The sequence below is a fragment of the Anabrus simplex genome, chromosome 2 (genome assembly GCF_040414725.1).
Source record: "Anabrus simplex isolate iqAnaSimp1 chromosome 2, ASM4041472v1, whole genome shotgun sequence".
In the NCBI taxonomy this organism is placed as follows: Eukaryota; Metazoa; Arthropoda; class Insecta; order Orthoptera; family Tettigoniidae; genus Anabrus; species Anabrus simplex.
Window position 1 is genome coordinate 250,325,742 of NC_090266.1, and position 12,450 is coordinate 250,338,191.

A 12,450-nucleotide genomic window follows, 5' to 3' on the forward strand; every position below is an offset into this window, starting at 1 on the left:
GCACATGAGATCTATAATGATGCGTAATATGTTCTGTCGCCTACTCATGTTTTCAACTGGTGTTTCCAACAGATTTGCTGCGTTTTTTTTCAAGCAAATAACATTGAACAAAAATATTGATTTGCTGCGTGGTCAGCGTCATGACTTTCGAACCTGAACTACCAAGTTCGATTCCCGCCTGAATTGAAGGATTTAAATTATTAACATTTAATTCCTTTGGCTCGGGAAATGGTAATTTTTGCTATCCCCAACATTCCTGAAACTCGCACATCACACGCAACATGATCCTCTTCCACAATAACATGCAGTTTCCCCTGCAAAGCGGACGCAACCCACACTCATCAGAGGATCTGTTTTACAACGACTGCACCAGGCTACCAATAGCCGCACGGAAGTATTATTCAACGACTATTAGTTTAAGAGAGGTCAGAATGCCAGAAAAGTTTCCTCGAAATGTTCCTTAACCTGCCATCGAATCTGTTGAATTGGGTCTTAAGCATTTAACACTTTTGAGTGGTCACTAGCTCTGCCACAACTCGATCCCACAGTACTGAGATTAATGATAAAAATACGATCGTTTATGATTCTTATGGGCTCTGTTATCAACCACTACGCTTACCGCTGTGTAAAATAAGAAATGAAAACCTGTTTTCCAGTCTATGACCTGGTCGGGGATGGAATGAATGAAGCTCCCATCTTGCGGCGAGGATAGAAATTGTGCCGGCTGCCGAGGCCTGTCGCACTCCTCCGGGGCAATGATTAGTGATTGACAGATAAAATGAAACGATAATGGAGAGTGTTGCCGGAATGAAAGACGACAGGGAAAAGACGAGTACCTTCCGCTTTGTCAGGCACAAATCTCACATGGAGTGACTGGGATATGAACCACGGAACCCAGCGGTGATAGGCCAACGCGCTGCCGCCTGAGCCACGGATGCTTTTAAAATAAGAAACACATTATGTTTAGAAAAGTGTTTAATTATGTGGCTATTATAAATTTAATCTTGAGCAGAGCAACTCACCAAGAATGATCTTTATTTTGCTAGTGGTGTTTAACGTCCCTCTAACACAGGTTTTCGGTGACAAAAGAGCCAGGACAGAGGAGGAAGTACGGGTGGCTTTGATTAAGGTACAGCCCCCGCATTTGCCTGGTATAAAATGAGAAAACTACCGGGCGAGTTGGCCGTGCGGTTAGGGGCGCGGAGCTGTGAGATGCATCCGGGAGATAGTGGGTTCGAATCCCACTATCGGCAGCCCTGTAATTGGTTTTCCGTGGTATCGCACGACAGCAAAAGTCCATCGTCACTAAGTTTTAAGCCTATTGGCAGTTTTACTGAACATGTATGTTTGTCTCGTGGTACATACAATTACAATCATGTAGAGGTGAATCAGCAAAACAAATATGGCCGTAAATAATGGCCAACATTATAGGAAGATAGTCTCGAATATGGGTTGTAGTAGTCATTTATGAATAAATAGCCCACAGGCATAACATATCAACAGGATACGAAGACTTCCACCATTTCAAAGTAATTAACATAATTATATCTTCAACTAGGCGAACTGCCTGTCACTGAACAACCGTACAGTAGTTGCCTCTCTAGCTGAACTTTCGTTTTCTTCCAGCTGGATGCTATTAGAGCCTTGGAAGCATACGGAGTCTTTCACTTTTCCACACCCCGCTAATTTATTGTTCCTTTCTTCCTCATTCATTGAGTAATCGTTTCTTTCATTTTCGTTTCAACTGTCTTCTTCTTATCCTCCTGTTCAGTAGGGGCTGACGACCTCGTGGTCTACCAAACAAACAAACAAAACTCCATGGCGCAAAAGCCCTGAAGGGCCTTGGCTTACTAAGCGACCGCTGCTCAGCCCGAAAGCCTGCAGATTACGAGGTGCCGTTTGGTCAGCATGACGAATCCCATCGGCCGTTATTCTTGGATTTCTACACCGAGTCCGCCATCTCACCGTCAGATAGCTCGTCAACTGTAATCTCGTAGCTGAGTACACCTCTAATCAGCCCTCAGATCCGGGTGAAAATCTGACCTGGACGGAAATCGAACCCGGGGCCTCCGAATAAGAGACAGGAACGTTACCCCTATACCAAGGGACCAGCCACGTGGTTTACTAACTTACAAACGATTAATGAAAACAACCACCGCCGCCATCGCCAGTTAACTCATTACGATGACGACTAAACAGTAATTCAGTTAACGGACTTTATGAAAACTGTAATTCGCAAATATCTCCAGTGTGAGACCTTGAACGATAAAAATGTCAGAGATACAAAAGTTATTGGACTTCTGTTTTAGTTTTGCTATGATATGTTATGCACACTTTTCAGACAGAACTAATATTTCCCGATATATCTGGAAGTAGGTGAAATTAGAGGCCAGTATCTATATTATAATCCCTCATAGGGTAAAAATGCATTAAATTATGAAAGGATATGAAATTATATTTTGGGCATCTTTCATTAAAAGTTATACAGTTTTTGATACAACAAATATTATCGGAGAAATTTGATATTTCCTGTTTTGGACCTCTTAATATTGCTCGCCGTAGTACACTAATCAAATAACATGCCCAGGTATAGCCTAGTGACTTCTTCTTCTTCTTCTTCTTCTTCTTCTTCTTATTCTTCTTCTTCTTCTTTATCTGTTTACCCTCCAGGGTCGGTTTTTTCCTCAGACTCAGCGAGGGATCCAACCTCTACCGCCTCAAGGACAGTGTCCTGGAGCTTCAGACTCTGGATCGGGGGATACAACTAGGGAGGATGACCACTACCTCGCCCAGGCGGCCTCACCTGCTATGCTGAACAGGGGCCTTGCGGGCGGATGGCATGATTGGAAGCGATAGACAGGGAAGAGGGAAGGAAGCAGCCGTGGCCTTTAGTTAGGTACCATGCCGGTATTTGCTTGGAGGAGAAGCGGGAAACAACGGAAAACCACTTCCAGGGTGGCTGAGGTGGAAATCGAGCCCATCTCTACTCAGCTGACCTCCCGAGGCTGAGTGGACCCCGTTCCAGCCCTTGTACCACATTTACAATTTCGTGGCAGAGCCGGGAATCGAACCCGGGCCTCCGGGCGTGGCAGCTAATCACACTAACCACTACACCACAGAGGCGGACTAGCCTAGTGCACAACGCGGCTATTCCTGAAATTATAGGCTATATCATGTTTCGCAAAATTATATTAAACTGTTTTCCCGCAAAGTAATAAACAAATAAACAAACAGATGTGCGAGTATTTTAGTGTTACGCTATTTATGGAGGTGAAACGTAGTTCTGAAGAGATTTAGACAAACTGTCACTGCCAAACCAACACAAAAGTCCGTATCTCTTTCTGCGACACAAATGTGATAATAAAAACAATGCTACATCAGTCGACCTAATGTATCGTAATACAGAGACAGGTAGTACTTGTAGAGATAGCCTCTTACGTAACGTCCGCACATACTTATTACTTAACATATGAAGCCGTTTTTATTACTTCGCAGACTGTCAGTAAGAAATGGTACTCTCAACATATGGACTTGTTCTACCCATACACTCAGTAGGCTACACTCAGTACACTATTTCATCACATGAACATATCATGTGAATTGGCATTTCACTTCGTTTCGACGACAAAACCTTCGCAGATGGTGATAAAATTATTCTACATATTTAACGTTAGAAATTATCTCCAGCAGTAGGCATATTCCGTCATATTTACTTCAATTGCTAAATATTGCCTAGGCGTATGTGACATTGAATGTCACACTCAGGATTAGAGTGGGTGGACCATTTCAAATATTACAAGAAAACCATGGCGCAACAGCCCCGAAGGGTCATGGCCTACCAAGCGACCGCTGCTCAGTCCGAAGGCCTGAAGATTACGAGGTGTCGTGTCGAATCCGCACGGCCATTATTCTTGGTTTTCCTGACCGGGCATTTCAAATATTTGCAATGAAAATTCTTCCCGGATGGTAGTTCATAGACCGAACTCGATAGCTGCAGTCGCTTAAGTGCGGCCAGTATCCGGTATTCGGGAGATAGTAGGTTCGAACCCCACTGTCGGCAGCCCTGAAAATGGTTTTCCGTGGTTTCCCATTTTCACACCAGGCAAATGCTGGGGCTGTACCTTAATTAAGACCACGGCCACTTCCTTCCCACTCCCAGCCCTTCCCTGTCCCATCGTCGCCATAAGACCTATCTGTGTCGGCGCGACGTAAAGCAACTAGCAGGGGGAGGGGGGCAGATAGTTTTTAGAGATATAAATCGAGCTAAGTTGTAGCAGGGCTAATTTCGTGAGCTCACAGTTGTAATCAAGACTATTTCGTAACGAGCAGGCTAATAATAATAATAATAATAGTAATAATAAGACCGGGCGAATTGGCCGTGCGGTTAGGGGCACGCAGCTGTGAGCGTGCATCCAGGAGTAGTGGGTTCGAATACCTTTGTCGGCAGCCCTGAATATGGTTTTCCGTGGTATCCCATTTTCACACCAGGCAAATGCTGGGTTTGTACCTTAATTAAGGTCACCGCCGCTTCCTTCCAATTCCTAGCCCTTTCCTGCCCCATCGTCGCCATAAGACCTATCTGTGTCGGTGCGACGTAAAGCCATTAAACCCAAACCAAACCCTATGGCACTACAGCCCTTGAAGGGCCTTGGCCTACCGAGCGACCACTGTTCAGCCCGTAGGCCTGCAGATTACGAGGTGTCGTGTGGTCAGCACGGCGAATCCTCTCGGCTGTTATTTTTGGCTTTCTGGACAGGGGCTGCTATCCCACCGTTACATAGCTCCTCAGTTCTAATTACGTAGGCTGAGTGAACATCGAACCAGCCCTCAGGTCCAGGTAAAAATCCCTGACCTGGCCGGGAATCGAACCCGGGGCCTTCGGGTAAGAGGCAAGCACGCTACCCAGACACCAATGACGTAAAGTCATTAGCAAAAAAAATGTTTAATGTATTTTCAATAGCTATGGTTTGAGATAGCCTACGTCAGGGTGTAGAAATGTTGTCCCACAGGTGTACATTAACGAGATGGAAGCATTTAAATATCCTTAAATGCTATCGAATTCATCCAGTACGGAACCCGCCATCATGGAAACAAAAGGCCGACGACTAAACGGCTACGCCACTCAAATCGTCAGGAGAAGGTGAATTCATGGACGAAATTATGTTTACATTGGTCTGTTCTCAGGTCGACTTTTCAATACAGGGAAGAGCGTTGAGAGAATTCGGGATGTATGGTGCGTAAACTGATGCTAAGACACATCATAGCAGTGAGGAAGATTGCTACTACTACTAAACGTTTTCATTCCTCCCCTGAAGGGGGAGGCGGGCCTCTTAGACGGTGACGCCGTCTCTCAGGCCAGGAGATTTGTTACGGTGAAGGTGATGTGCGGAGAAGGTGAGGGATTGGGCGGCCGTGGTCTACAGTACGAACTGTCCCAGCATTCGCCTTAGTGCAGGAGATTGGAAAACCACGGAAAACCATTCTCAGGACAGCCGACAGGTGGGGCCAGGCGTGTAGTCCGGCACTGTGCCCCAGACCCGTCTCCCGAATCCAGAGGAGTAGAGTCACGGTAGAGCCGTGGCCAACTTTCCTCTGCTCGATTGGCCGGTCAGAATACGGAGCTGTTGGACCACGGACAAGCCGTGGCCTCTTAAGGGACGAAACCCAAGGGCCGATACCCACTCTGCATCTACCGACAAGGAAAACTGATAGTACAAGCAGGTAGAAATAATGGCAAATGCTATTAGTAACGCAGGGATAACGTCTAAATTAAGGATAACAACTTTGGATGACAAGGAAGAGCGTTGAGAGAATTCGGGATGTATGGTGCGTAAACTGATGCTAAGACACATCAAAGCAGTGAGGTCATGTGAGGCGAATGGAGGATGGTTAGTTACCTAGGAGAATGATGGACTCGATCGAGAAGAGTAAAAGAGTTAGTCCGATTTCATGTTAAGATCCGTGGAAGGGAATTTGACAACAGAGGTAGTTACAAGCAGGGAACTAAAGAGGCCGTTAGTTCATTCTGAGAGGAATGTAGACTTAACTGCTAAAATATATGACAATCTGTAATGAAGATGTACACATCGTTCGGATACGTGAAACATTCAACTGTCCATTCGATATATATTTCTGTTATTGAATTATTACGTCTTGTAGAAGATGCAGGTCTGTCAATGAATTTCAACCAAATCTATGAGCTAACGCCAAGAAAGTAAACGACCAAATTTTGAAAGTATATCATGAACTACAAGTTTGTATATTAATTAACCATTCATTTTCCACGAGACATGATCTAGCTAACATTTCGTCGAAAACAGGTTGGTATAGCTACCTCTTAGCGTTCCTCTTTCACAACAACATGCTAATAGGTTCTGGTGTGGAGAAGAACTCCATTGTGCCGGCATGAAGCACACTTGTAATCCCTCAATAAAGCCGTAAAACAATTCCAAACCAACAAACAATTGAAATGGGAAAACAATTTGAAGGAACGTCGCAGCTGCTTGCACTTGGTGAGCTGTCTCAGGTAATGAATACGTTCAAGTTACGCTTGGGTCATAATTTGATTACTGAAGCAAAAGAAATATCGCAAAGAGGTAAGGACTTGTCTTTCCCACACTATGCAGTAGAGCACCTCGTTGATGGACGTACTCATGAGTTAAATGAGGAACTCCAATGACTGCAGCCAAGTTTTAATCGAAATAAGTACTAGCTGCGGAACCATAAGGGAGCTGTTAGAAATGGCATAGGCCTATACTGTACAGCTGATTCATTTATGGATTGAAAGTGTGGAAGCTACCGTCTATAGCCCTCATTGGCGGAGTCATAAATTCAGTCGACTGAAAATTAGATGAGTTCCTGTTCGAGTCCCGAAAGCCTCTAACTATTTTAACTTCACGTTTTGTATAACGTCGCAGTGTACTGGCACGCGTCAAAGTTTTCGACCTGTGCTTATTCTTTGGTTTCGCCCTTTATTCAACCACCGTTCAGACTAAGATACTTAGCAGCCTACAATAAGCCTATCATCAGGGAGCTAGAATACATTGGGTTGATTCCAGTACAATCCATTATAGGCACATGCTGAGGAGTGGATTATCCGAGTGCACTGGGTTCTAACCAAGGTGGCCGCAATTCGAATCCCACCCAATGCATGTGGGTTTTTGAAATGGAAAAATACCGAGCTCGATAGCTGCCGTCGCTTAAGTAAGGCCAGTATCCAGTATTCGGGAGATAGTGGGTTCGAACTCCACTGTCAGCAGCCATGAAAATGGTTTTCCGTGGTTTCGCATTTTCACACCAGGCAAATGCTGGGACTGTTCCTTAATTAAGTCGGCGGGCGCTTCCTTCCCAATCCTAGCCCTCTCCTGTCCCATCGTCGCCATAAGACCTATCTGTGTCGGTGCGACGTAAAGCAACTAGCAAAAAACATCACAACATCAACAGTCTGTAAACCTATAATCCTACTGCCGCTGACACTGAAAATGTTGATATCTTACATTAACCTTTCTCAGTATGCCCTAGATTTAATTAATAAAAAAGATACACATTTGTACAGGTTCCAAAAGAACAAAGATCGTCGCATGCAGTTCTCTCGCACGATAAGCGTATGGTGCTGATGATTTTGTAATCTCTAAACACAGTACCTACAGCAACAGAAACACATCTCATTGATATGTCATACGTTTAAAACACAAGATTCCTCCCACCATTTAGTTCACCGATGTTGATCTAACAAAAGTCTAGCCGTCCTGTCAGTACGATTCCATGTTCACTGGGCAAGTTGGCTGTGCGGTTAGGGGCGCGCAGCTGTGAGCTTGCATCCTAGAGATAGTGGGTTCGATCCCCACTGTCGGAGCCCTGAAGATGCTTTTCCGTGGTTTCCCATTTTCACACAAACAAATGCTGGGGCTTTACCTTAATTAAAGTCACGGCCACTTCCCTCCCACTCCTAGGCTTTTCCTATCCCTTGGTCGCCATAAGACCTATCTGCGTCGGTGCGATATAAAGCAAATTGTAAAAAAAAATTCCATGCACAGGAAGCAACTCTGTACACTAAGTTATTTCAGAATTCTTATCATCAAAGAAACATAGGCTATTCCTTAAAACGAGTCTTCGGCAATACGTTGCTTGAAAATGATGAAACAGCCGACATTAATTTTTAAACATAGAACGAATTGATCGCTGTGTTAACAACTGTCCAAGAATACCGATCTTCGAAATTCAGAGTTCGCAGCGCGGAGCGAGCGTCTCGCGTGGCGCTCAGAAACCTTACTGTTCCACCTGGCCGTCTCCTGTATTCTTCGGAAAGGATCTATGGCGCTGAAATGTACCTATATTTAATGTGTGGGTATTTATGAGACTGTTTGTGATTGGAATTTCACTAGTGGTACGTTCCAGTTCTTTAAGGGCAGGATAAATATACTGACGGTAATAAAGGCATACAATGAAAAATAATATACCGTATCGTTGAAAAGCTATTTTCAGTTTGAAGGATATTAACTCCCAAGATAAACGTAAACACTCCTACTTGGCATGTCGGATTGAAATCGTTACTCAGTATGAAACTCTTCTCTACTAAATCTGTCTCTCGACACACTGGCACTAAAGCTTCGAAGAAATTTATAACTTGAGAAAATCAATACACTCCTTTTCCTGTAACATTAAGTTTAAATCTCGATCATGCGTCGTTAGCTCATGAATGTAGAAGTGTTTGCTGTAGAGGCTGTTATAATGATCACAATAGCACGAAGGAAAGAATTCCGTGAAAAATGCGGATGTTGCTTTTTTGCGAACTTCTTCGCCGACTGAAAATATGAGGCGACACTTCCTTGACTTTAAAGCTTATAAGTAGTTAACTTGTGAATCAAAATCCGTAAATCTAATACGTATATACAGTATTTCTGATTGTGAAAACGAATGTCATAGAAACTCGTTGCCGTCTGAAAACATTACATGTTTAGTATCTGTGAACATATAGTTATCCAGTTTATTTTCCAATTGAATAATACAATTCAACCCGCAAAAATTAAATGAGTATTTAAAACTTTTAAAAGACATACGCAATTACGGTATTTTTAGTATTAAGACAGTAGAGATACTGTTACATAGTAAGGCTGGTCGTTAACCAGACTAACTGAAGTAAACCGAAGAAAAACTGTTCATTTGAAAGTATAATTGATAACATATTCGAAAATCAAAGTATGATGGTGATAAGAAACGTGCCACTATAATGAGACTCTTTCTAGATACGGTATCTTCACACCATCTAAATTCCAGATGAGGCTTAACCATGTGAAGTAATTTCATAGTACGTCTGTGTATAAATTCATACTTCTGTAAATCGGTGTAATATGTGATAACCAGTTTTCATTCTGGTTCTAAATTCCACCAAATGCCAACCTACTAGAGGACTGTCACATTCATTAAAAACGTCATCAGCGGATTTCATGCAGTCATCATAATTCCGGCGTACATTTCTTGGAGTGCGCGTATGTGTGATGAACGTAACAGTAAAGTGATGCCCAATTATTTCCGATTTACCACTTTTCCGTGCTAACTTATCTTAAAAACATTCTTTCCTTAATTTCGGCGAAATTATGACGAAGAAAAACTATCCGCCTCCAGTAAAATACACAGGGCAACAAAAATAATGTGAACGCAAACGTTGAATTCCGGAGCTAATTTGTACAACTCTGTGTAATCTCAAGAGGTGGATCTGCATGTCGATAGAATTAGCTTCATTTCACTGTGATTACTGAACAGCATAAGTCATATTCATCAATTGTTTTAAGTTATACTGAGAAGATTGTAGAATATACGCATTGAGCTTGATATTTCTTACTGCTAGGCGGTAAGTTACCAAAGTTTTCTTGGAATGTTGCTGTAAAATGACAAACAAAGTGTAGCAGGAAGCTGTTTAATAATACATCACTTCCTGTGTAATCCCTGAATAATTCACGCCTTTTAAAACGAGAAGACTACTTCATACCGTATGGATCTGCGGTGATACGAATGTTCTTACGTATCTGCCACTACACACGCCGATATTTTATATACAAGATAATATGCTCCTTAGCTAAGGGTGACAAATTCATTTTAGGCTGTATCTTAGTACTGAAATGTACCGTATATGTACCGACCGTAAGGTTAAGTATGCTAAACTGTATGCGCTACAATAGTAAATTAATGGATAAAAGACTCACTGTAACATCCATAATCCAAGTATCATGGCTAAAATATGTAATAATCATATATGTAATGAACTTTGTAAGTAATGAACCTAACGAAGAATTTGACGGAGAAGACCGGCATGCCATACGGCACATCTGCACTGAAAATGCGTTGATGCTTGCAGCCATCTGAAAAACTACCCCAAGTAGTACATGGTTATTATAGATTAATCAGCAGTTAAACGTCATTCGGGAATTGTACGGTACGCTAAGAGATCGATATGGTGACATTTGCGGGGAAAGCATATAACTTGCAGATTTAGAGTGCAGTAGTGTGATGAAACTGAGAGTAGAGATATACAGATTTCCTACTAAAATCCTTAGCGACCAATAGGTACTGTAGTTAGACTACCCGATGGTGGTAGTTGTGTGGTTTGACTTTGATATAGGCCCTAATTTGGAAATACATTTTAAATTCCATTCTTACATTTCTCTTCCAGTCCTCTAAAATTGTATTCAAAATGCAGCAAGCGTTGACTATTAAGAAATTAGCATGCTCTATTTAACCAACACTACGCAGTAACAAGTACTCCCCTAGTCTCCAATGGAAAATTGTCATAAATCGTGTTGAATATAGATAAACGGTTGTTATGAATGTTCAGATGAAAATACAATCGCTTAAAGTATCCTGTTCTACTGGGAGAAGGAAGACTCCACTTAGTACCGTGTGTCTAGATTTATCGATTGAGGCACGATTGGGATTACCGATGTAGGAACAGCGAGCAGCAGAGGCATGTCTACTGTGTGCTGATTTCTTTAGACACGGAGTAGGATTATCCTTATCACACGAGTAGAAGGCGTATTAAAATACTTGCCCATGTATGTATTCCTCAATTCCCACAGAGCTACAGGGCTATGAATTTAATGTTCTGTATGCCTGCGGGTCAAAACTATATTTATAAGAGGGAAGCTATGAAACTTCAACCAATGTTTTCCGTTCTGAATCAATTAATGTTATACTCAGGCGATGGTTACTGGTTCTACCATGTAATAACGCTTTTAATAGGTAAATATTGGATATCAGCTAATAGCAGCAGGTTTCCCTTCAGCGTGTGCCCCTTTCCTGCTTAATTCACCTTAGAAGTTTAAATAACCTACACGTGATATTTCAAAATTTAGCCGAATTTTAGACTTCAGAATTACAATGGACGGCGTAGAGTCGCTTAGGTTTCACCTAAGGAAGTACAGAATTAGTTTGATGATATTGCGCACAAGTTTATGATCATCGGTAGAGGGGGATTTTACCGGTAGCTCTTTGGGGAGATATCTCTAACACGAATATTATTCTGTATATTTTCGATCAATCTAAGGACTGTGGGAATGAAGTGATATGATACACCTCCTGCCTTTACATTCTCTATTTAAACAAGAATCCACCAAAATACTGTCAATGTTATGTTCATATTCAATATGTATACCATGATTTCCAGAATATCTGTAGAAAAGCGTTAAATAGGTTTCATTAGATTCATTTCTATCGGAATATGAAGTTAAAAAGGTACTGTCATAGAAACTTCATCAATCATTTATGAGGCGAAATTGAGATGTCTGCTTACAGCCGAAGACTTTGAGGTAACATTACCCAGAAGGTGTCCTGGTGGAGAAGAACATGAAGCATTATTGTGAAGTACTTGTGCGGCACGGTAAGAAGAGGAAGCTAAGCATGCAAGGATGGATGTACTCACGTGTACACAGTGAGGAGCATCCAGCACTCAGGCGCGCGTGGTGCCACGAGGAGCAGCGACCACTGAAGCCAACACCATCATCACACAGCACCACCACTTCACAACACCGCCACAACTAAGCCCGCAAAACTTAGCGCAAAACACATTCTCCAGGCCAGTACGAGCTCCTTTTTTATTATTGAAATGTCGTACGTTTTTTTCCTTTTTTCTTTTATTCTCTTATTATTATTTTATTTTTTTCAAGTTAGGAGCATGCGCACTAGACAACCACTCAGTAAGAGCGCGCGCCACAGACTGTTCGTACCTTTTCCTCGCGGCCGCTGATAATGTACTGGTTTCCCAGTGTGCCCCTACCCCTACCACTACTACACACAGCTTCTCCCCTCCATGGTCCGCGTGACGTACGGCTTGTTCCCGGCATGCAGGCCACCCGCACTACGTAACGAGTAGCAGATACCACTGCAGCTACCCGAAACACCTTTGCCTGTGATTTCCATATAATTTCTTAAATAAAACTACAATTAAGCAAGCATGGG

General features: G+C 42.6%; 1 protein-coding gene across 1 annotated transcript in view; it reads right to left on the minus strand.

Annotated features, from left to right (window-relative positions):
- Positions 1-12,093, minus strand: part of ths (thisbe) — a 485,206-nt gene extending 473,113 nt beyond the window's left edge. The window contains exon 1 of the mRNA XM_067139002.2: positions 11,915-12,093. Coding sequence (XP_066995103.1) covers positions 11,915-11,934 — 20 coding nt within the window. The 5' untranslated portion in view covers positions 11,935-12,093. The remainder of the gene's footprint in view (positions 1-11,914) is intronic.
- Positions 12,094-12,450: the final 357 nt, after the last annotated feature.